Source organism: Schistocerca americana, chromosome 3 (assembly GCF_021461395.2).
Source record: "Schistocerca americana isolate TAMUIC-IGC-003095 chromosome 3, iqSchAmer2.1, whole genome shotgun sequence".
NCBI classification, from domain to species: Eukaryota; Metazoa; Arthropoda; class Insecta; order Orthoptera; family Acrididae; genus Schistocerca; species Schistocerca americana.
This window is the reverse complement of record NC_060121.1, coordinates 703,311,499-703,337,734: the sequence shown is the minus strand read 5'-3', so window position 1 is coordinate 703,337,734 and position 26,236 is coordinate 703,311,499. Positions and strand designations below refer to the sequence as shown.

The following is a 26,236-nucleotide window of genomic DNA, read 5'->3' as shown; positions in this document are numbered from 1 at the left end:
CAACTGCAAAACAACACTTCATATACCAACTGTTATGTAAACACTGTTTAGCCTTCTACATCAGCAGGACTACCACCAAATTATCAATTAGGATGAATGGGCATAGACAGAGGGTGTATACTGGCAACTTGCAATATACTGTCGCAGAGCATGCTCTACAACATGACATTCGTGACCTCGGTGCCTGTTTTATCACACACGTCATCTGGTTTCTTCCCCCAGTCACCGGTTTCTCAGAACTCCACAGGTGAGAACTAACACTACATGTCCTTGGTTCTCCCCACCCAACTGGCCTTAACTTAGATTAATTTTTTTCCATCTCAGCATTACTTCACTGTAACTACTCTTTGCTTCATTCTGTTTTAATTTTCTACATCTTTCATTGTCTTTCCCATCTATTTTTCACCACCCCACTAGCACCTCCATTACATACAATGCACTTAACTTTTCACTCTTATTAACTCATGCATTATGTTTAAGCAATAATCTCTGTCTACATATTATCCTGTCTTCCTCTTTTAAGTTCTCAGGTTTTCAAATCTCATCCGATGCAGTCCCCAGCAATCAGTCTTTCCTTCTCATACCTTACCGTAAGTCTCCACTGACCTGCGGTTCTGTGTGACTTTCCTGAATTCTATCCCATTTCCTAGACCTCTTCAGTCCTTTTCCTTCACTCCTCCTCCTTCCCCTTCAACCCTTCTGCATGAAGGAGCCACTGGTTCTGAAAGCTTGCCAATTACAACTGTCTTTTATGTGTGTATTCTGCCACCACCTGGTGAGTAGATTTTTTATCTATCCAATTAAGTAAATGAAACTTGTAACACAATATTGGTTAAAACACTATAGCTGGCAGTCTTTGTAAAAAGAGAATAGTAGGAATGAAATCTATGGCTTGTTGCCAACAAGACAGTCACTCAGTTCAGGGATGTCCTGGATAATACATCATGTTAGAGAGCATCTTGAGAGGAAGTTTATGTTTGACATCAAGTCGTGCCAACCTAAGACTTTGCACCTAATACGGATGAGCGTATTTCACTTAGAAGAAAAAACAATTCATGAAAGTCTTCAAAAGCGGTGTTTTTCATAAAATGACTGAGAAATTAATTAAAGCTGTTGTAATATAATGTAATAAGCTGAAGGAAGAGAGCTGTCAGAGTCACTATCATCAGATCGTGATTATCATTAAGGCTGAGACTCAGCACATTTCCCCACCCTTCCAAACACTGTGAACCTGTAATATAAGCGGCCATGACCTAATATGCAGACAATGAAAGTCTTACTTACCGCACTAACACTATGTTACACAATCAATAGCTTTGCATACAGTCTGCTTTTCCTGCTTTGTTCCAAGGCTGACTTTAGCAAGAATATAATGCACTTTTTGCAGAAATCTGCATGAAAGTCAGTGTTAAAGGTTGTGATATTGTCAAAGAAAACTTAAAATGAGGGAAATGTAACACGGAATCACTGATGTTGGGCAAGCACCGATGCAGAGAATAGGAATTCTGTTAGGCCCAACAAAAATGAATGTAAAATGCGGGAAAATATAAAATGTGGGAATGTAAAAATGGGGTTTTTCTGTAATAGACAACATTCTACCTCTCTGTAATACTACAGCATTCACAAGCGAATTTTCATTTTGATGCAATTTATTTATTGCTTGATAAAGTACTAGAGATTTCATTTTTTGTTACATTTTCTTCCTGCCAAATTCATTTTTTATTTGCTTTCTTTTGGAAGAATGTGTCAAGAACAAATATGTAGTTCTTCTCGGAAATTTCTATTACTGTAGAACTCTGTCAATTCTGGTGTCATATGCATAATATTCTATTACAACATTGTTCTTCAGTCTTTATTCAGTTTTAGTATCTACCTCTATAATCTTGAACAGACATTTACTGGCACTTAACATTTCCGTACCTCTTTGCAGATGTTTATATTTCGCTGTTAAAATGTGAGTACGTTTGTGCATATACTTTAATAGTTTCAGTGGAATACCTTCTATTTATTTTTAAAACAATCTACACTAATAAACGACTATCCTAGAACCATTACCAGTTGCAGGCTGCCTGTCTAAAGGCTTCCAGGAGCAACAAAAAGTTCATTTTGAATATTTCGTGTAATTATTGTCCAAATTCGAAAATTTAAAATGCTGTCATAGTGTACTCACCCAGAGTTGTAATCTTATGGTAGGTTTAACACAATAAGACAATAATTACAGACAGAACTGTGTTTCTTGAGGTAGCATGACTGATGGTATGGAGATAGACTTCATTCATCATCAACACCAGACGGGGTCTCTCAGTCAAAAATGCCATATGCTCATTTCATTTCATTTTATACAGTGTGTGAGAATGAGAGCACATAGCAACTTCCAGCAAACTTTACACTAATTTCAAATCTTTATGAAACTTTTTCTCACTAACATCCCCCCCCCCCCCCCCCACACACACACACAAAATGTTGAAGAAAAAAAAGTTTATTGTCTACTACAATTGTACTGTTCATGTGGTAAAACTTCAGCATCACACATGATGTTTTAATTTATTACTTATTCACTACCCACTCTATTTGTAATATAGTTTGCAGACAATATTTAAATATTTCACTGACTGTATATGCAATATTTTATCACTGTACAACACATAGTTCACAAGATATGACATCTGAAACACTGAGATGCATGAAAAACTTGATTTTGTTTAAAATGGAGTGCAAAACTCTCAGATTATATTAGATATTGGGTTACATCACCATTTATGTCATACTTTTCTTTTCAGTGCTAAATTAGTGGTATTATTATCCGACATCAGTATTTGCCTAATATGATGCTGTAAATGGTTTTATGTAAGGGTAAGATTTTATTATGTATGTGCTGTTGTTAACATTTACATCAGTTAACAGATCTGTGGCAGTTTAACTTTGTAATGCTATTTATGTTTTGTTTCAATTTGGTGTACAGGATCCTGATGATGATCAGATGAAAGAAACTGACTCTTTGAATATAGATTTTCTCAGCAGTGCAAGATGATGATCCTGACACTTTTCAAATATCTATGAGCCGTGGGGCACCACTTACTGAAAATAGACCACATTCAGCAAGTGTTTCATAAAGGGAGCACACAGTGACTTCCAACAAACTTCAAGCATAATTTGAAACCTTTCTTAAACTTTTTCTTGCTTATGTGCACTTTCGGAGAAAAGGAGACACTCACTAAGAAGCAGAAGTGTTGAGTTGTCAATAAGCACCCACAAAAGAGAGAAATAAATAAAGAAATAATAATAAAGACAACTCCATGTTGCTGCTTTTAGGTGAGTAGTCTCCTTTAATTGAAAAGTACTGACATTCTATAAGAACTTTCCTACAACATTTTCCTTGCTTACATGCTTCAAGTCAAATATTTATTTTGTTAATTATAGTAGGGCCAAAAGCGTTAGAATTTCCTGATTTTAATTACAGATGGTCTGTATTTTATTGTCACACTTGCGACTTTCTTACTGCATTGTCTATGAGCCACAGGATACCTCTGCACATGTCAGTGAACAGGCAAGAAATGATGACAAGGCAAGGCAGGAAGACCGCCTGCAGACAGGACTCAAACCCATGCTGTAGAGGGCGACAGAGCAGATGAACAGTGGACCCGACACAATAAGTGCAAAACAATCTACGCTACAACAAAGTACGTCGAACTTTTGACACAATGCTGTCAAAAGATCAAGTACAACCACAATTCAAATCAAGAGCAGAGAGAAAAACCAAAAACAAAACGAAGTCATTGGTGAGTAGTCAGTAGTATGGAGGAGATAGAAAACGAACCTATCAGAGGAAGTAGATGACTGAGTGAGTGGTATTTATGCTGGCTGCAAGGGACACCATGGGCTGATGTATTCACATGGTGAGATGGTGGAGCACCACTAGGCGAATGCAGTGCTGCGGCAACACTGCCCTCTATTGGCCATCGAGATCCATTTGTACTTGTGGGCATTCAACATCCACGCGGCCTGATACCTGTTCCCTCCTCCCCAAAACTGGTGCTTAGTGGCGTAAATGCCCTGGAAGGTGAAATGCAGGTGCCTGTGAAGGTGCAGCTGCATTGACTGTAGGCTGTATGGAGAAAGTGCAGTCAGCGGTGCCCCTCGGAACATCGCTGGAGATGGGCATTCCGAGGGGAACCACTGATCCACAGAAAGCCAGAGGGCAGAGTGGGGTGGCAATGGGACATCTACAGTAGCCGCCCAAGATACTGGTCATTGTGGCACATCGGCACCAGAAGGCAGTGGAAGAGGGGCTGCAAAGGGGATGCTTGTGTCTGCAGCCTAAGCTGATTGTGGTGATGGTGCTCAAGCCCCTTCTGTGTGTGGACCAACATAACTCATCACCTGTGATTGGGCACTACTGTTGCTGGCGACCAAGTCACAGCACTCCCCTAGGAGTGTGCCCGCATGGCCATGCCAGAGGTGTAACATCTGGGGGATGCAAGCAAGGTTCCGATGGCAATGGAGACAGCAGATGAAGCAAGATCTGAGGCTGGAGACCAAGGAAGAGCGCTGCAGGGCTATGGTTGTTAATCAGTGTGGTGCGATAAGTCCTTAAAAAGAAAGTAAAAGCTGTCATAGCGGCAGAGGATTCTAAAGCCTTCTCCATGTGCTGCTTACATGTCTGGACGAGACTGGACAAGACTTCACCACTGGCGGAATGGAACGGAGAGCTACGTATGTGTTTGATGCCATTGGTGGCATAGAAGTCCTCAAAGGTAGAGGCCGTGAATTGTGGGCCATTGTCAGAGGCCAAGGTGCAAGGGAGCTCTTCAAAAAATGGATGTGGTCCCAAGGGAGGCGAGGATAGGCCAAGGGGCAAAGGACCGATGGGACGCTGCATGGTGACAGGTGCATGCTGCGCAACTAAGGACCATTTTTTCAATGTCGCCATTGATACCTGTCCAGTACACATGGTAGCACGCGAGTGTCTTCAAACTGGACATGCCCCAATGAACCCGATGGAACAAACTCAAAACCCAGCGATGTAATTCTGTCAGAATAGCCACTCAATGTGCATATGTCTCAGTATCCAAAAGGATGACACCACCCACAACCAAGAGTCAGTGAGAAAGTTGTCTCCAAAGGCAGAGCCCTGTCATCAAACTACGAGTGAGATAATGGGGCCAGTCATGGATTACATAACGAAGGACCTGTCGCAGGGTGGGGTCTTGGCGTGTTGGAGCAGTAACACACTTGCCAGTAAGGGGATAACGGCCCAATGTATGTTGATGTTCAGCATCAATGTGGAAGCAGAAGACCTCCTGTTGAAGGGTCCATCCAGTCGGTAGATGGGGCAAAGCATCATCACTAGAATGCTGGGCTGTCAGCTTGTACCGGTTAGTATAACTGTAGGTGCTGAGGAACAATGACCAGCACTAGAGACATTGTGCTGTTCATTCTGGGAGACTGACACGCAGCACAAATAATGCCACCAACGGCTTGTGATCAATTATTACAGAGAATTGTATCCCAAAAAGGTAGACATGAAATTTCTTCACTGCAAACACTATTGCCAAGGCCTCCTTTTTGATCTGTGAATAGTTGTACTGTGTTGGGGCCAGGGTCTTGGATGCATATGCAATAGGCTGTTCCGAACCATCCCTATTCCTTTGTGCCATGACTGCTCCTATACCATAGGTGGTCGCATCAGTGACCACAAGAAATGGGCAGTTGGAAGAAAAGGGAGTGAGGCAGGGTGTGGATGTCAACACAGTTTTCAATTTGACAAAAGGTCGCATGCAGGGGTCAAGGTATAGGAGACCCACTTTTTATGCAACTGATTGAAAGGTTGTGCAATGTGGGCTGCCTGAGATAAGATTTTAGCATAATAGTTGAGCTTGTCCCCTCCCAGGGGACACCACCTTATCGAAGGCACCTTCAATGCCGGGGGGAGGGGGGGGGGGGGGGGTTGCGTGCTCCGATGAAGTCAAGAGCTGGGTCGGTGGTAGCGTAACTACTGACAGGGTTACCCAAGCTGGAGTGGTCTTGACAAAGGAGCCAGACAAAGTGTGTCCCACAACATAGGGCAGGGAGGGATCTATAGGTGTAATGAAGCCAGCTTCCCTAAAGGAGTAAACCTCCTACAAATCCTGGTCCTCTTAGTTGGGGGTTGGGCAAGCGGCTAACAACCCCTCTCTGTAAAAAAATTCTTGTTCAGGAACCTCAAAGTAAAGAAGCCGGACAGTTTTACGGAAGATGACATGGCACTGTTAAAGGCAAATGAAAAAAAATAAAAAATAAAAATGTGTTTATTGGAACCTGGAACATACAATCACTACATAGGGTGCGAGCCCTGAGGTCGCCGCAAGATCAATTCGATAAAACCAAGGCAGGCGTAATTGCCCTACAAGAACTGTGATGGACTGGACATAGAGTGCTTGATATGGGAAGCTGGATAATTTTCTACCATGGTCCAGGGAGCCACCATGAATTTGGTACAGCACCTAGTGAGTGGATTCACTGGAATAACACCTAGAATTTCACATATGAGATTGAACGCCCGATTCTCAAACTACTCATTGATCAATGTACAAACACACACAGAAGTATAAGATGACCAAGATAAAGACACCTTCTTTGAGAACCTCAAGAGAATTTATGACAGATGCCCTGCATATGACACTAAAACAATTATTGGAGACCTCAATGCACAGATCTGTAAAGAAGACCATTATCTCCCAGCACAATGAAAGCACAGCCTCCATGAATATACAAATGACAGTGGCTACTGAGTCATTCAGTTCGCACTGTCACATAACATGGCTGTAGGTCCCACTATGTTTCCCACACAAAATAATTCATAAAACAACATGGTTTAGCCCTGATCAGTGTACCTTCAACCAAACTGATCATGTAATTACTGATGGGAGGTATTCCTCAAACTTACTAGATGTACATACATCAGAGAAGTTAATGTAGATTCAAACCACTACATTGCAATTGCAAACCTAAGAGCTCGAATATCCAATACAAGAAAAGTCAAAGGAACACCTCAAAGTAAGTGTATGGTATTGAAGCTAAAAAATGAAGACATCTCTAAGACATACTTTGAGAAGGTTGCTGAGAATCTTGCATTATAAACCCCTAGTGTAAGTGAAAATCTGGATCAGGAATGGAATGCTTGTAGGGGCGCAGTCATTAAGCCAGCAGCAGAAGTACTAGGGAAACAAGGAAAACAACAGAGGAATTCCTGGTTTGAAAATTTTATCAGAACATTAATAGTGAAAGAAGAGCTTTCAAGCAGTGTACCAACCTGTGTAAAAGTAAAAATGGGACACTACTAACTAATGATCAAGAGGTGTTGGAGCATTGGGTAGAGTATTTCAGTGGACTGTTGGATGCTTCAGAGTCCCCTACTGAAGATATCCCAGTCCCTCAAGAGAAGATGATGCCATAGAAGTGAACAAAGCAATTGCCCGACTGAAGAACAATAAAGCACCAGGGACTGATAATATAACATATGACCTATTGAAAGCCAGAGGAGTTGAGCTAAAACGTAGGATCTACAAGATTGTGTGCCTCATCTGGGAAAAGGAAGAGTTACCAGAAGAATGGAATGTAGGGATAGTGTGTCTGGTGCATTAGAAAGGATATCTATTTGAATGCAGCAACAACAGAGCCATAACACTCTTAAATATTATACATACAGTGCTATCAAATATCCTGTTTAGCAGCCTTTCACCTATAGCGGAAGACATTATTGGAAGCTATCAATGCACGATCAGACCAAAAAAGTCAACTGTAAACTAGATATTTACTTTCCAACAAATAGTAGAAAAGACCAATGAATTCAATGTTGGTGTGCATCATCTTTTCACTGACTTTAAACATGCAAGTGACACAATAAATTGGGCCAAACATTATGAGGCAATGCAGGAATTTTGAGTGCCTGGAAAATTGGTGCATTTAATAGATGTCACCCTAAAGTACCCTCAGTGTACCATACAAGTGCAGTCCAGACTATCACCTCAGTTTCCCACCCGAACTGGGCTAAGGCAAGGAGATGGGCTTTCCTGCCTCTACATTTCAGCCTGGCACTTGAAAAAGAGCATGTGAATCGGGTAGTGAGACAAGAGGTACTATCTGATATAAGTCTGTACAATTTCTGGGATATGCAGATGACTCGGATTTAATGAGCAGAACACTTACAGATCTACAAAATGTATTTTCAGCTCTAAAACTGAATGCAGAGAAGATGGGTGTGAGAATTTATGAAGGAAAGACGAAGTTTACGTATAATGGCACTAACCCACCCTTACAGCGCATGATAACCCTTGATGGAATGACATTTGAGCAAGTGGAATGTTCCACCTATCTGGGCTCAAGATAGAGGCATATGGCACCAACTTTGCTGAAATTACGGCTGGCATAAGTGCTTCTAATCGATGCTACTTTGGAATGTTGCAACATTTTAAATCCAAGCTTCAATAACAAGGGACTAAGTGCCGGCTTTACAAAATGCTGATATGCCCAGTGATTACTTATGGCTCAGCAACATGGACAATTACAAAGCAGGGAGGAAACAAACTGGGATCACATGAAAGAAATACATTGAGGAGGATTTTTGGATGTGCCACAATGTCCTACAATATGCCCTAAAACAAGCACACATTGTACAGTAAGAAAAAACTAATTGTATTCATGAGCCCCCAAATATGGGCAGTTACAATATCCAAACCTACAGTCAGCCAGTCTTGACCACACCACTTGTGTGCTAACCTTCCTGCATTACTAAGGAAGGCCTAGAGAGTACAAGTATAGAACAGAGGTATGTAGATATCAGAAATAATAGTAGTAACAGTCTGCAAAGTACATCTGCATTTCAATCAGTTGTCAATTTTGCATCCTTACAGTCAAAGAAAAATGTGAAAACATTATTGTGCATAATCAAATTTATGAACTGGTGCATTCCTTATTGTATTTTCTGAATGCAATTCACTTATTTAAGAACATAAATATACAAAACTAATGTAAATGTCACAGGAGGTATAAAAACACCGTCTACTTACCAACAACAAAAAAAAGGACAGCTCTAGAAGGGCTAAAGAGAGACAAATCAAAACAGGAAGGCCAAAAACCTATTTTTCAATATTTAAGGTTTTCTTCTGACAAGGGAAGAAAGAGAGGAAGTGCTGAAGAGATCAGAAAAATTTGTTGATTTCTCAACCAGCAGAGAAATTTGGAGTGTAAATACAGCAACAACCACACTTTTTCTCCCTGTTTCTATCAACAGTTCAATGAAAATTCCTATACTACAAATTGTTGTTACTTCAAACTAATAAATTAAAAGTTCTTTTTCAACAATGAAAGTACATAAATTACAGAGCATGCACTATGAATTGAATGAATCAAATTTTGAAAAAGCAGCGAAAATACCATCACTATTTGGAATTGCTAGAAACAATAAAACAGTAATCCACATTCACATAAGTAAGCTCAGATTGTAATAAAGACTATACACACAAAGCACGGCATAAGGAAAAAAAAACTAAAGCCTATTTCACTATCATATCCAATGATGAAGTTTATTACATTCATTAAAGAAGTTTACTACATTCAGTAATGCAAACCGATGGTCATTATAATCGTAACACCTTGAAAAGAGCATGCAACAAATGTTGAGGAGTGTACAACATGCTTGGATACGTAAATGATTAGCATATCAGTACAACTGGACACAGCAGGGATGTGTAACATCATCTACATTTTGTATATAAGATTACACAATGAGTCTGACATTCAGAAATTGCATTTGAATGTTGATTATTTGTGAGAAGATCATGTTATGTCCTATGTAAGGAGGAGCTACATCTATCAACAGTGGCAGGATACTTGCACTGTCATTTATCCATTTGCGATATTGCTGCTTGCTTTTATCGGGATCCCATCACTGTCATGTGAAGTGGACTCAATGGTTTTAGAAGCACCATACTCAACACCACGCAGAATCTTAACAACCTTTTGTGACCATGCATGGTCATACAGCCAAGTCACATACCCTGACTCACGAAATGCACTTGTTTGCAGCTTGACAAGTATCCACAGGGGCAGTGTGATGGCATCTAGAGCACTACGAACTATCAGCATAGTGACTATTGTTGTGGCAGAGGGGCGCTTACTGACAGAAGTACAACCATGACAACACTGGGCACAAGAGTGGCATCCTGTTCTCTTTTCAGACAAATCATTGTTCTGCTCACAGCATCATGATGGATGTCTCCACTTGTTTAGGTTCCCAGGAGAACAAATCCCACCAGACTGGATCTGTTGTTGCCACAGAGGTCCAGAACCTGGTGTGATGGTGTGGGATGCCATTGGATACATGCCATAATCACCTTCAGTTCACTCAGCTGGTAATTTAAGCAGCAGATATATTAAGGCCAGTGGCTGTGCCCTATCTTCGGGGTTTTCATGACATTATCTTTGCACAAGAAACAAAAGATCCTAAATTGCCTATGCTGTCCTGGCAAGCCATTCTCCAGATTTCTCATCCATTAAAAACATCAGATCATGGGTTGCTGAGAGACAGGCATGCCAAAATTCGCCTGGCACTATGATTGAAGAACACTACCACAGTGGACACAGCATAGAATGATGAAATCGTATATTAGCTCAGTTTGATTCTGTGTCCAGTTGGGTTAAAGCCACTACTGCTGGCAGAGGTGGCAGCTCTATCTACGGAGTTACACCCTATATACCCTCAAATTACCTACAAATGTTTTGAAGAAAAACAGTCTTAATTGCAAAAATTATTGTTTAATGGTGCATTTCACCTTTTTAAGATATCATTAGATTTTCTACAACAAAGAAGACAGTAAAATATAAACAGCTTGTTCCTATCATACACACCTTGAAATAAAAATGTAAATGAAGCACCTACAAAACCACTAGAAAGAAAACTTCCATTTGATGTTATGCTATGAAATAAGCAAACATCAAGATCATGCAACACAGTGCATGTCCCTATACAGTAAATATGAAGTAATAAGATCTTTAAAAAATGAAACAAGTACTGTAGCAGAGGCAAAATTGAAAAGTGCAAACATTCCCTTCGATACGTGCATAACGGCAGGCAAAGCAGTGCAGTAAAATGACTACCCTTACAGACGTAAAGTTTCATTTCCACACAGATGGTGTGCATGAGCAATTTCAAATAAAATTTTTAATTAAAATCACATAACAGATATTAAAAATTAGGCTACTGAACAAAACATTGATGTTGTTGTGGTCTTCAGTCCAGAGACTGGTTTGATGTAGCTCTCCATGCTATTCTATCCTGTGCAAGCTTCCTCATCTCCTAGTACCTACTGCAACCTACATCCTTCTGAATCTGCTTAGTGTATTCATCTCTTGGTCTCCCTCTACGATTTTTACCCTCCACGCTGCCCTCCAATACTAAATTAGTGATCCCTTGATGTCTCAGAACATGTACTACCAACCCGTCCCTTCTTCTTGTCAAGTTGTGCCACAAATTCCTCTTCTCCCCAATTCTATTCAATACCTCCTCATTAGTTATGTGATCTACCCATCTAATCTTCAGTATTCTTCTGTAGCACCACATTTCAAAAGCATCTATTCTCTATACTCGATGCTAACAAATTTCTCTTCTTCAGAAACGATTTCCTTGCCATTGCCAGTCTACATTGAATATCTTCTCTACTTCGACTATCATCAGTGATTTTGCTCCCCAAATAGCAAAACCCCTTTACTACTTTAAGTGTCTCATTTCCTAATCTAGTTCCCTCAGCATCACCAGACTTAATTCGACTACATTCCATTATCCTCGTTTTGCTTTTGTAGATATTCGTCTTATATCCTCCTTTCAAGACACTGTCTATCCCGTTCAACTACTCTTCCAGCTCCTTTGCTGTCTCTGACAGAATTACAATGTCATCGGCAAACCTCAAAGTTTTTACTACTTCTCCATGGATTTTAATACCTACTCCGAATTTTTCTTTTGTTTCCTTTACTGCCTGCTCAATATACAGATTGAATAACATCGGGGAGAGGCTACAACCCTGTCTCACTCCCTTCCCAACCACTGCTTCCCTTTCATGTCCCTCGACTCTTATAACTGCCATCTGGTTTCTGTACAAATTGTAAATAGCCTTTCGCTCCCTGTGTTTTACCCCTGCCACCTTCAGAATTTGAAAGAGAGTATTCCAGTCAACATTGTCAAAAGCTTTCTCTAAGTCGACAAATGCTAGAAACGTAGGTTTGCCTTTCCTTAATCTAGCTTCTAAGATAAGTCGTAGGGTCAGTATTGTCTCACGTGTTCTAATATTTCTACGGAATCCAAACTGATTTTCCCCTAGGTCTGCTTCTACCAGTTTTTCCATTCATCTGTAAAGAATTCGCGTAAGTATTTTGCAGCCGTGACTTATTAAACTGATAGTTCTGTAATTTTCACATCTATCAACACCCGCTTTCTTTGGGATTGGAATTATCATATTCTCCTTGAAGTCTGACGGCATTTCGCCGGTCTCATACATCTTGCTCACCAGATGATAGAGTTTTGTCAGGACTGTCTCTCCCAATTGTTGTTGTTGTGGTCTTCAGTCCTGAGACTGGTTTGATGCAGCTCTCCATGCTACTCTATCCTGTGCAAGCTCCCAATTATAATGATCAAATATATTAAAATAATAAACAAACATAATGGGATATGCCATATAAATATTAGAACAACATTTCCATAGATGACCAACAGCAATCTTTAGAATGCTTTGTCCAGTAGCCCTATTTTTAATTCCTATGATATCCTTTTAATCATAATTTTTATGCCAAATTACTCATGCACACTTGTGTTAGTTTACGCCACAACATTTCATGACATCCCTTGTCCAATGCTTACCCGTTTACATGCCGGACGTCTTCAACTCTGCTGGTCAGTTTCACTATTAAAAAACTAAACTCTAAACTCCATCCGAACAGGCCCTGGAAAGCCTAATGGTGGTGACTGACCACTGTGTCATCCTCAGGCGATAGGTATCACTGTCTTTCAGTGCACTGTATTCAAATAAAGCTGCATATCTGCAATTTTGTAAGGCTGGTCTATCGCTGTGTACTGCTTGCCTCCTGGACCAGACACTTGTCCCATAAACTTTCATCAAAGTGAACTTTATTTATCATGAAAAATTTTGTTATGAATTATAAAGCATAAAGAACTGATAATGACAAACTTTCTTCACAAAAATATTATGAAAAACATTAATTAAATATGTCATGATCTACAAAGAACAGTCATATGGGAAACTAATATCTATGATCATTGTCATTGTAATAACAAATGCTCTGATGATTTGTTTTGTTCTCACTTCTTCTTCTTTGATTGCTGATGATGTATCTTGAGCGTGCTGGAGGACAGATGTGATTGTTGTAAGTGTAATTTGGTAACTTCAAACAATAGATGAAATTTATCTAATTTTGTACTCTCTTATTGAAATATTTGGTAACCCCACCAGCCTATGCTTTAAGAAGTGTCTGTGAATACTTTGAATAACGTGCAAGAAGCGCAGATGTTATTCATATTGTTGTTGCCCATCTTAAGACCGATAATGTTATTTCACTATATTTCTGAACTGATTAATAATATTCAACTCAGACTTGTTAAGAAAAAATACTAATAATACTCCTTCAGAGTGGACAGGTAATTTTCTTAATTTCAAGGAATTTTACGTAAATCATCGATCTTGTATGTCCTCATAGAATCTGTGGCAAAGACGATGTTTTATCAATACCTCAAGACAGCAAATATTTATCGAGAGAAGTTTCAAATATCATGAGATGGTACATACAGTTGTTCGTGCTGGAACGTAATCCACGATAGCTGGATATTTTACTAAGGAACTATATTTGGTATTTAATAAAAAGATAGCCCTGAGAGTTTACTAGCTGGAACTTATAGCTCTACCAACCAAAGGCAGTTTAATACCGTGTGGTTGTAGTTTGTGCGTGTAGGTGAGATGTATTTTCTGATAAAACAGATGAACAATTAATAGAACCTTACCACCAGAGAGAACTGCTATTACATATGTGCATGCTGCTTCAATTTAAAGGAAGTTTCAGAGGTAAGCTAACAACATGCATTTTAATACATCAAGATCCCTGCAAATTGTTCTCAGTGTATATTTTGATAGTTCCATTAAAATACTGCGCAAACAGTATTAAACTAGGCCTACATCCAAAGATTTATTGTACACAAACAAGCTTCATCACACTCGTACGATACATTACACAATGTGTGCATGTCTTTACAATGCATTAACACAATAAAACGATTCATACAGACAGACATTCTACATGCCACAACACGGTACACACCACAGCTGCACTGCCATGCCTGCCACTGTATGTGTAGTGAAGGTAATGTTTGCTCTTTTCACTTTTGCCTCTGCAAAAGTATGAGGGTTGCCCAGAAAGTAATGCACCACATTTTTTTTCTTCAAAAATTCTTTATTGAACATAATGAGAATTACACACACGAAAGAATGATGTTTTATCTACACACCCTATTTTTCCATGTAATCTCCATTCTGTGCTATGGTCTTCCTCCAGGGCAAACAAGGGTGTGTATGCCCTGTTGGTACCAACCCTTGTCCTGGTGGTGGAGCCATTGCTTCACTCTGTGAATCATCTCCTCATTGTCCTCAAAATGTCTTCCATGAATGGCATCCTTTAATGGCCCAAAGAAGTGGAGGTCCAAGGGGGTTAGGTCAGGGCTGTAGGGTGGATGGGATAACACTGTCCAACCCTGTTTTGCAATGTGTTCAGTAGTTCTCAGACTTGCAGAGAGCTATCATGTTGCAGCAAAAAATCTCACCAAAGTCACTGGAAGCGTGTCTTTAGTTTTGTTGACATATGCTTCTGAATTACTGGTACCGCCTCTTGGCATCACATCAATGAGAATCACACCTTCACAGTCCCGGAACACGGTGATCATGACCTTATTGGCAGAAGCAGTTGTTTTGAATTTTTCATCTGTAGGGATTGAGAATGGCACAATCCCATCGACTGTCATTTTGTTTCAGGCTCAAAAATGGTGAACCCAAGTTTCATCACTTGTCACAATCTGAGACAAGAAGGCCGCCTCCTCTGCTTCAAAATGTTGCAACAAATCAAGACAAATGTTTTTTCTGTGCAATTTGTGATCCACTGTTAAACACCAGGGGACTCATTTTGCACTAACATTTTAATATCCAAGAGTACAGATAACTGCATCCACACTTCCTTTGCTGATTAACAGATGCAGCGCCAACTGCCAAGTCGTAATGCATCTGTCCTCACAAATTATATCAGCAGCTTGCTGCAACATGTCAGGTGTGACAGTCGTGGATAGTCCCCCTGACCACTGCAAATCGTGGAGCTCCGCCGAACCGCACTTCTGATGACCTCACCCTCCATGACCAACAACTAACTGTACTTCGTCAACAGCAGATGCGCCATAGACTTAGCACAAGCATTTGTGAATGTCCCCCACAGTTTCTCTCTCTCTGCAGTGAGAAATTCAATGATAGCATGTCGCTTGTAACGTCCATCACCTATAGACACCATTTTGAAACTGTCCTGTAGCTGCGCTACCTGTCAGAAGTGACGGAAACTTGGTGTGTTCATTCAAGAGACTTCAAATAATACATATGTAACATTTAACATTTGTAGCATTCGTTTTGGCTGAGAAAAAATATGCAGAGCTTTACTTTCTGGGCAACCCTCATACTTCCTTTTCATTTTTTAAAGATTTCACAGCATAACATCAAACAAAAGTTTTCTAATGGTTTGTAGTCATTTCTTTGATATTTTCATTTTGAGCTGTGCTATTTTCTTTCTTTTTCTTTTTTAGGAAAAAATGTTTTACCTACAAGTGTAATAATATATTCTTTCTACCATACAGTTTATTCACAATAAATACGAGGGTCGGTCAAAAAGTAATGCCTCCCATTTTTTTTCTACTTAAAGAAATTAAGTTAAGTGAAAAATTTGAATTTGGCGCCATTCCTCAAACCTTCTTCTGCAATCCACTGCAGTAGTAATTTTCTGTGTCAACAGGTGGCAGCACAGCAGAAGTTTGTAAGATGGCCGACATCGATGTTTGTTTGAGACAGCGTTGTGTGATTGAATTCTTGAATGCAGAAGGTGAAACGCCCATACGCATTCATGAAAGACTGAAGAAGGTGTATGGTGTTGTGACAGTGGATGTCAGCACTGTTAGACGATGGGTTCGTCGTTGTAAGGAAGCTGAAGGGCAAACACCGTTGACTGACGAAAAGCGGAGTGGCAGGCCGGTGAGTGCAGTGACTCCACACAACATTCAGCAAGTTGATGACATCATTCGTGGTGACCGTCGGGTGACTGCAGATGAAGCACAAACTTAAAGCACGTCTTCAGCGAGTTCGCCCAACAAAATCAATGGCAGATGTTCTTCTTTTGCATGACAATGCAAGACCACACACCAGTCGTCACACCTCTGACGAGATTGTCAAAATTGGATGGGAAGTTTTGCCTCATCCCCCATACAGCCCTGACCTGGCACCATCAGACTTCCATCTGTTCGGGCCACTAAAAGAAGCTCATCGTGGGATTCATTTTGAAGATGAGGAGGCCGTCAAAACATCCGTGCGTCAATGGCTTAGGAAGCAGAGCTGTGATTTTTACCGTGCTGGGATACATGCCCTTGTTCAAAGATGGACCAAAACTGTAGAGATGGGCGGAGATTACATTGAAAAATGACAAAATGATCCTCAATGTTGTGGTTTTCAACCTATGTAATTACATTTAAATTTCCTGACAATTAAATGTAGAAAAAAAAATAGGAGGCATTACTTTTTGACTGACCCTCGTAAAATTTCATTATTTGCCCTCATTTCTAGTGTTAGTTGTCATGGCTAACAGAATCTATAAAACTATCATCAGCAACAGCAACTGAAAATATATGGTTTGCAGACTATTACAGACATCTAATAAATAAGTGTCACTGCAGTGGTCCAATGGCTGCAATAGGGAGTTATTACGAAAACAAAGAGAGCCCCATCACAGATTTAAGCAAACTCAAAGCCTAGGTGACAAACAAAACATGAATGAAGTGAAAAAGAGCATAATGAGAGCAAAATGAGAAGCTTTCATGAACCTGAAATACAGTTTTGTATGTCCGCCTCTGTAGCTGAGGGGTCAGAGGAGCTGACTGCCAAGCAGGTGGACCGGGTTCAATTCCCTGTACTGCCAGGGATTTTTTGCTGGTGGAAGGACTGGTACGGGATCCAGTCAGTCTCCCAAGACCATCCAAGGAGCTACTCGACTGATCAGTAGAGGTTCAAAGGTCAAGGAACCCGAATATGACTGGGAAAGCAGTGTGCTGACTACATGTCCCTCCATACTGCATCCAATAATGCTACTGGCAGAGGATTACATGGCAGTCAATCGGGTTTGATCGGCCAATCTAGGGCCACAACACAGATCTATACCTTACCTTTACTTTACTCAAGGAAGTATGATAGGACCATTACTGTTTAGCATATACAGGGTGATTGAAAAAAAAGTTTGCGAACTGTCAGGGCACATCGGACCTACACCAAGGATCAGTAATCAAATAGGAACTGGTGGCCACAAATGCCATGAAAATGTGCTACAGTCATGAGAAGGTATTGCTATACCAACAAAGGTGGAGCACAAGGAGACTGTCGCCATTCACGCCGTGGAATTGTTGGGAGTAACATGATTAGCTACATGTACCACAAAATGGCTAAGCTGCATTTGATTTATGGTGTGACCAACTGGTATCTACGAGAAGCCGTATGACTGTATCATGCAAAATATCCCGACACAAAGGTGCTGCATTGCCGATTATGTGAGGCCGGCTCATTCCATGCGCACAAGCCAATGCTGGTTGCCAATGAACAACCTGGACAGTTGCAGTGGAAGAAAGTGTTCCCAAAAGGGTGCAGGCCGAAGTTTCACAGTATGTGTCCTCTTCACTGATGAGGCTGCGTTCCCACTCGAGGGTGTGATGACCGTTCAAAACCTGTATACACGGGCAGGTATGAACCCTCATGCTACATACAGGCATGCCTCACAATGCAAAATTTATCCCTAACATGTGGGCTGGCACCTTTGGAGACCATTTGACTGGGCCGTACTTTCTCCTGCATTGACTTGATAGTTGCAAGTGTCTCATAGTCCTCCGAGAAGTTCTTCTGGACATGCTGAATGATGTACCATACTTATTTGTATCCGCATTAGATTTCAGTATGACAGAGCCCCGGATTTTCAGCAGACAAGTGAGGGCACATCTGCAGGCAACCTTTCCCGGACACTGGATTTGTCACGGTATGTCAGTCACATGGCCACCAGAATCACCCGATCTGTCCCCAATTGTTTTTTTGCTTTGGGGGAGTCTGAAGTGCCCTATGTATTGAACACTTGTTACAATACCAATGGACCTAGTGGGATGGATTGTTGTGGCAGCAGAATGTCTTTGAGATAGACCAGCTATCTTTCAGAGGGTGCACCGTTCAATGCAGCGTCAATGTCAGGCATGTCTCAATGCATCTAGACAAACTTTGAGCATCTCCTGCAGTAGGCGTCCGTTTGAAGCATGCGATTAAATAACTGCAACACCATTTACTCGCCTCATAGTGCGGAAGGCCTTTGCAACCCCCAGTTCCTATGTTTTTTGAATCAACTTGTATATGCATTCCAATTAGATTAATGTGACCACCTGTCAAAAGCCTGAATAACCATTTTTTTGCCCTGCTGACATGCAGGAAGAGAGTAAAGGAGGTTCTGGAAAGTACCATTAGGAATTTTGAGCCATGCTCACTCCAGTGCTGTGGCAGGCTGCACTAGGCTGCTCAGTTGATGACCCATGTGTGAACAGCCCGACTGAGGTGGCTGCACAGAGTCTTATTTGATGTAAATCTGGGGAGTGTGGTAAACTCATCCTTGTGCTCTTTAAACCATGCATGTACTCTGCAAGCTGCCCGACACACTCCACAAACCTGCTGGCAGGTGCCATCGTGCCAAATAAAAAACAAATTGCATTTCACGATGGATGTGATTTCCGAGGATAGGAGCATACTTGTGTTGATCTACTTTGCCTTCCAGAATGAGCCACAAAATCATTCCCCGGGCCATAATGCTCCCTCCTCCAGCCTGGCCTCTTCTGACAATTGTATATACCAACAGCCATCTGTCAGATGGAGCAGAAGATGTGATTCATCTGAAAAGGCCACCCATCGCCACTCAGCCCGCTGGACATCAAATTCTGGTATTGGCATGCAGATTCCAGCCTTCATTGCCGATGAGCACCTGCTGTGAAGGCTCACACACAGCAACGTCTGCTGAATGGTCATAGAGGAAACACTGTTGGTAGCCCCTGGGCGATCAGTTGCTCAACAGTTGCATGTCTATTTGTTTGTACACAACTCCACAGCCATTGTTCACCCATCATCTATGCCTGTTGGCGCACCACAGTTACCCCAGTGCTGGGATTGGATAGTGCCATGTTGCTGTCCACAATAACCATGGCAGCATGTAAACAGTTTACGAACTTAGCCATTTTGGAAATGCTTCCTAACTTGGCCTGAAAGCCAATAATCTTGCTCTTATCGATGTCGGATAAATTTTTCTGTTTCCACATTACAACAACAACTGCACTGTTTCCCGCATCCCTCCTCCATTGGTAGTGCTGCCACCTGCTGTCTGTGAGTAGTTATAGCACAGTGATGTTGAATACAGGCAGGTGCCACATTAATGTGACTGGACTGTGTATAATGATCTAGTGGATAATCTCAGAAGTTCCATGAGGCCATCTCAAAGATTGTGGTAAATTGCAAGACGACCTGCAGAGGATCAATAACTGGTACAAGGACTGTCAGTCGACCCTGAATGTAAATAAATGTAACATATTGTGCATAAACAGATGAAAAAAAAAGATCATCAACCATATGATTACATTACTGACGAGAAATCACTGAAAACTGTAGCTGCTGTAAATTACCTCAGAGTAACAATTGAGAGTGACCTAAACATGGAGTGACCATGTAAAACAAAAAGTAGGAAAAGCAGATCCACAGCTGAAAAACATTTTAAGACTCTTAAGGAAATGTAATTTATCTATGAAATAAGAGTCTTCTAAGACATTTGGTCAACTGATTCTTGAATATTGCTAATCAGTCTGGAACTCTTAGCAGGTCGTATATAGAAGAGAGAAAGATGAGCAGCATATTTTAGACAGTGCGAAAGCCTTACAGAGATAGTCAACAAACTCTGGTGTCTAAAACTACAATATAGGGGTTGTGTGAGAGAATTTAAAGTCCAAGACAGAACATTTCAAGAACAGTTGGGCAGCATATTACTTCCTCTGACATACATCTTGCAAAATGACCCCAACAAGTACATGTAAGAAATTGAGTTAAAACTCAGATTTACCAACAACCATTCTTCCTGTCCTCAGAGTCTTTCGTAGTGGCATGGTTCAATAAAATCTTCTTGGTTTACAAGCCATGTCATTTCAAATAAAACATTTGAGCTATCAAAAGCTAACACTTGAGCTTTCGATAACTGTCACCACTATCATCAGGACTTAAAATCAGTCGCTGAACACTGAGAAGATTTTATTGAACCATTCTTCTCTCTTGTCATTCACAAATGGAAGAGGGAAGTGGACAAAAGATAATGATACTACAAGTATCCTTTCCCAAACACTTGGAGTGGCTTGCAACATACAGGTGTAACAGCAGATATAAATGGGTGGTTGAGTTTGGTATGTCTGTGGATGTTTGTGTGGGAGAGTTCACTTAAACTGGAGAAAGGTCAGTAGCTCAAACACTAGTGAAATTCTCTGCACTATTAGATGTCCCTCACAGGCCACGCATCAATCAACTGCAAGTGAATGAATGCCGATCCTCATATTTGCTTATTGCTGACATCCTAAAATTTTCAGAATCATAAAACAGCTAATGCAGCTGCACGCCAACTACAGACTACAGCACTTACATAAATCTTAGAGCTTGATTTTCTTTTTTTCCATGCAAAATAAGAGTCTAAAGCTTTCTATGTAATTGCAAGCAGTTAGCAGTAACAAATGTCATCACACTATCTACGAAAAACAAGTGCCCAAGCACGAAGAGTGGTACCTGGGCTCAAAATTACGGATGTCAAATGGATTAGCACAGAACTCTGCAGATGCTGTGTGTGACCAGCGTTCCTGCAGAGGTCGCAGCAGACAGCCCTTCACGACTGTGACAACCCCCGTTGCTAGACCATTCAGCCTCCTACACACATGCACCACGTATTATAAACACAATGTAAGCCAGAAACATAACACAACGTATACATTTTAGCCACACAGTTACAGTAAGGCAAAGTACAATCCAGCCACACCAGAAATTTGACAGGCAGACAGATAGCAACAGTCACTAAAAGATGGAGTTACCTATTCTGTAACAGTCAACTTTCTGAATGAAATTTTATGTAGGTGAAAAAGTAATATTTCAGATAACCCTCTGGTATTAACATGAATGTTTACCTAGCAGACAACTGCTACATCATTTCCAGTTTTACCTCGTGTAGGATACTGACTCCAATTACAGACAAACTTATCGTTGAATTTTTACAACAAGAATACAATCATTATACAAAACATACAAAAGAAATATTAGTCTTTGGTAAAACATAAATAACAGAAGGAGTAAGAGGTAGCAAATCCCAAACTGCTGAAGGTTCAAGATGTCAACAAGGGTACAAACAAGACTAAAAGATTGCTAGCTTTCAGATAAATCCTTCTTCAGAGCTACAAAATACACATACACTCACAAACTTATAAGCACAAACACCTGCTTGGCTACATGTCACGGGAAATCACATATAACCCTATTCTGCCAACCTGTTTATGGACCATCTAGAGCAAATGTTCCTAGCTGCTCAAAATCCCAAATTACTTCGTTGACTCAGGCTCATTAATGACACCTTCATGATTTAGATCCCTTGCACTACAGTCTCAGCACCTTCTCTCTCGTCAGCCTCACCTGTTTCTCCTCGGCCCACTGTGTCACCTTCCTGGACTTGGGCCTTCACTTCTTCAATGGCACCATAAAACCCCAGTTCACATCAAGCCCACTAACCATCAACTGTACACGCATTTTGATGACTGCCTTACCTTCCGCACTAAAACATCTAACATAGTGTGGCCGCTTGTGGATGGCACAACTACAGTGACAAGCAATCCCTCAACTATTATGCTGAAGGCTTTACCAAGGTGTCCACAGAACACACTGTACCCCAAAAGCTAGTGCATAAACAGATTCCTGTGTCATACACTCTCAGGAATACCTGTAAAAGAGCATCACCATCATCCTGAATTGGAGCACTGTAACCATATCCGCTGCTGGACTTCGACAACTTGCCTGTATGGAAATGGCGACCATCCTACTCATAATCATCCCTCAACTACCACAGTGGTATTCCATCACCCACACAATACATGAAATTTCCTAGTCCATCCTTATGCCATATCTGGTCTCAACCATTATCCAGAGGTCATACCTCTTTGGAACACACAGGTGCAACACCTGTCCAATGCAACCACCAGCAAATCCTAATACCCAGCCCTGTCACAGACTTATCCTACCCTGTACCAGAGACAGAGCTGCCTGTGAAAGCAGCCAAGCCATATATCAGCTCTATTGTCAACTTCTGAGCAGTATTGCATGGGGGTATGAACACCAACGAGCTGTCTACCCAAATGAATGGTCAAATCCAAACTGTGGCCAAAAGAAGAGTTGATTAGACTTGGCCACTCTTTCTATGTTTTGATACAGTGTATCGATACGTGGAACTGTTTCAGTGTTTCAGAGCGGCTGTGGTTCACTGTTTGAAAACAGTGGTGTTTCATTCCGCCCCTGTCTCGGATAACCGGACCAGATTCAATCTCGAGCAAGCCAGACACAGAAACTGTATCGTTGTTTCAAAATAAGGCTGTTTCAGTCCACCTGTGCTTGGAACGGACTAATTGTATCGAAACAGTGACGTTTCATTCCACTCTGTGTCGCATGAGATTCGGGCTTGGCACAGGTACTGAAACACAACATACCACATCGTGAAACACTTTCAAGAGTGTCGAAATCTTTTTGACAAGCAATAGCATGAAGCTTAAGATATCCGAAAATAAAGCTTCGTTTCTAGCTGACTGTCCTATTCCGAAATGGCGTAACATCTGCTTTACAAACACTAACCAAACAATAAAATAACACACACTATTCACATTCAAAATAATAAATATGTGAAAATCATTCAGTCAAATTACACTTTTTTTATAATATATGCTTCTCTGTTCATGTACAGTAGTCATAAGAAACGCAAGTAAGCCTACAACATTTTGAATAAAAAAAGGCGTAGAGTGACAGTTATTTGACATATACATAAATTTGATGTAGGTATAATTGCAAGCAATCTGTTTGACATTATCACTGATAGTGTAATGGTGAATGGGAAGGGCTGGGAAGCATGGTGAATTTATAGTAACGGTTCGAAACACCTTGAAAGACAAAATTTTTTTCTGTTATATTTTGTTATTTATTCGAATTATTTGGCATTATTTGTGAGTCTATAGTCACTGTGCCTATTATCCGCAATGATTCCCCTTGTGTGCATGGAAAGTAGCAGGATGTGTATATTACCCATACTAATGGAATATGGGAATCCCAGTAGCATATCCGTTGTTTCTGCAGTTTGCTCCCCATTTCCGTTCGTGGTGGTTCTTCTATCTTCACCTATGGCTGTCCTCAGCCAATTGAAAAGTATGAACGTCTCACGACACGAAAGCAGTGCATTTGCTGCAGGAAATGCAAAACTGCCAAGACGCCTAAGTGATAGTTTCATACTTTCTGCGATATGATTAGCGCTCTCGCACCTCATTTGTGTTTATATGGATATACTTATATAGTAGACATTCAAGATGATAAAATGAGTAGGTTTATTAGATTACAAAACACAAACTGTTTCACTGTTTCGAAACAGCGTATCGAAACATTACATTGTACTGTTTCATTTGTATCGAAACAGTTACGTGTTTCAGTTTGTCCATCTCTAGAGTCGATCACCCAATGGCAGAACATATTGCTGAGCGCAATACACTCATCTTCAATGGCTGCTTCACAGCCTCTACCATCTTGACCGTTCTTGACAATGCCAGCTTCTCTGAATTGTATAGATGAGAACTGTCCTTGCAGCACATCTGTTGATCCCATAGTCCTCCTGCCTCAATGTTTACCAGCCTGTCCCACATCCACCCCCATCTCTGGTCTCATGACCCTCCCACTTCACTCATCTTGAACTCACACCCTGCAGTCTCTTTCTTGCAGTCTTTGCACTACCTCTCTTTTCCATTTCACTCCTTCACATCATTATGCACTATAAACAACCATAGTCTTTCAACACCAAAGAAAATTTACTGGTAAATATCAACAAATAAGTGACTCAACAATCCAGCAAGTTGTTACTCTTATGTCTTTTATTATCCAAAAACAGTATTACAATTTCTTCTCCCCCAGTTAATAGTAACATACTGCCTTTGCTTGACTCTTGAGAGCCATAAGTTTTACTAATTTGTTTTCATGGCACAGACCAATATCAGTGTAAACTAGCACTATGGTTCCCATCAGCATTATGATTTTCAAGGAATCATTTTATCAAGGAGATAACAAGTGCTTTAAAATATACAGCCTAATTTTGCATATTAAGTAACTTTTTTAATGCTTCATTCATCAGGAAACATATTACCCACAGGATAAACATACCATTAAAAGCTACACAATGTTACATGAGACAGAAGGCTCCAAGTTTAGCTTTGAAAAATAACACATTTATTTGTCAATGTACTGTGAACATTTGACATACGAGTTACACCACATAATAAGTAATGATGTATTAAATATGTTAATTATATTCAGCTGAAAGATATACATTTTTTAGTTAGTTTATGGACTACTCCTTACACAGCTCCACATTATAAGTATTTATTCAATTAAAGTGCTTTAAACTGTTTGTTCCATGCAGTGCATAGTCAAACAATGAGAGACATTCAATAACTTTTTTTCTCAGACAACTTCTGTTGAAAAAAATGTGGTATTTGCTGTGGGCCTTCATGGAATATTCCTACTTCAGTTCCTATAGTTTCACGAAGTTTCAACAAGTAGCGGTGCTATACGTAGGCTTCAAAATGGCTTCTGTAATAGAGGGGTGTTACAAGCAGAGAGTTGTCAATGAGTTTCTTTTGGTGGAACTCCAGAGCATCACAGCTATTCATAGGCACTTGCAGAATGTCTACAGAGACCTGCCAATGAACAAAAGCATGGTAAATCACTTGGCGAGGCATCTCTCATTATCGCAACAAGGGCATGCAAACCTACCCAATCACCTTTGTGCTGGCCAACCGCAAACAGCTATGACTCCTGGAACATTGGGACATGCGGACACACTCATCTGAAGTCACTTACGGATCACAATCTAAAACCTCACTGCTCAACTGGATGTCTCTGCTGGTTGTGCTGATACAATCGTCCACCAGTTGGAGTACTCAAACATGTGTGCCCACTGGCTTCTTTGCTACCTAACAGGAGACCACAAAGAACAATGAAACACTTTGTGTGTGGAACTGTTTATACGTTATGAGGCTGAATGTTAAAATTTTTTGTCAAACATCTTCACACGTGATGAAACATGGGTTCATCAGTTCAAACTGAAAACGAAACAACAATCCATGGAATGGCGCCAAACGACCTCTTCTCCAAAGAAAAAGTTCAAAGTCGCATCCTCAGTCAGTAAGTGACTGTGGTGGTCTTCTGGGACTCTGAAGGATTTATTCTGTTTGATGTCCTCCCTCAAGGTGCAGTAATCAACTCTGAAGTGTATTGTATTGTGCCACCCTCAGGAAATTAAAGAAATGATGTCAGTGTGCTTGTCACCACAAAAATGCAAATGAAGTTCTCCTTCACTATGATGATGCAAGGCCTCATTCAAGTCTGCCCACATGAGAGGAGCTCACAAAACTTCAACTGACTGTCCTCCCTCATCTTACATCTTCTGACTTCCCTCTATTTGGCCCAATGAAGGAGGCACTCCACGGTAAGCACTTGGTGGATGATGGGGAAGTTACTAATGCAGCAAGATTTTGGCTGATTTCAAGCAGTAGAGTTGTACCATGTGGGCA

The 26,236-nt window shown here is 40.7% G+C and overlaps 1 protein-coding gene across 2 annotated transcripts in view; it reads right to left on the bottom strand.

Annotated features, from left to right (window-relative positions):
- Nucleotides 1-26,236, bottom strand: part of LOC124606660 (tumor protein p63-regulated gene 1-like protein) — a 112,796-nt gene that overhangs the window by 47,285 nt on the left and 39,275 nt on the right. The window contains exon 4 of one of the 2 annotated variants that reach the window (XM_047138665.1): nt 21,165-21,302. The exons of the other annotated variant lie outside the window; for it this stretch is intronic. Within the exon in view, the coding sequence (XP_046994621.1) occupies nt 21,165-21,302 (138 nt within the window). The remainder of the gene's footprint in view (nt 1-21,164; nt 21,303-26,236) is intronic. 2 annotated transcript variants of the gene reach the window in all.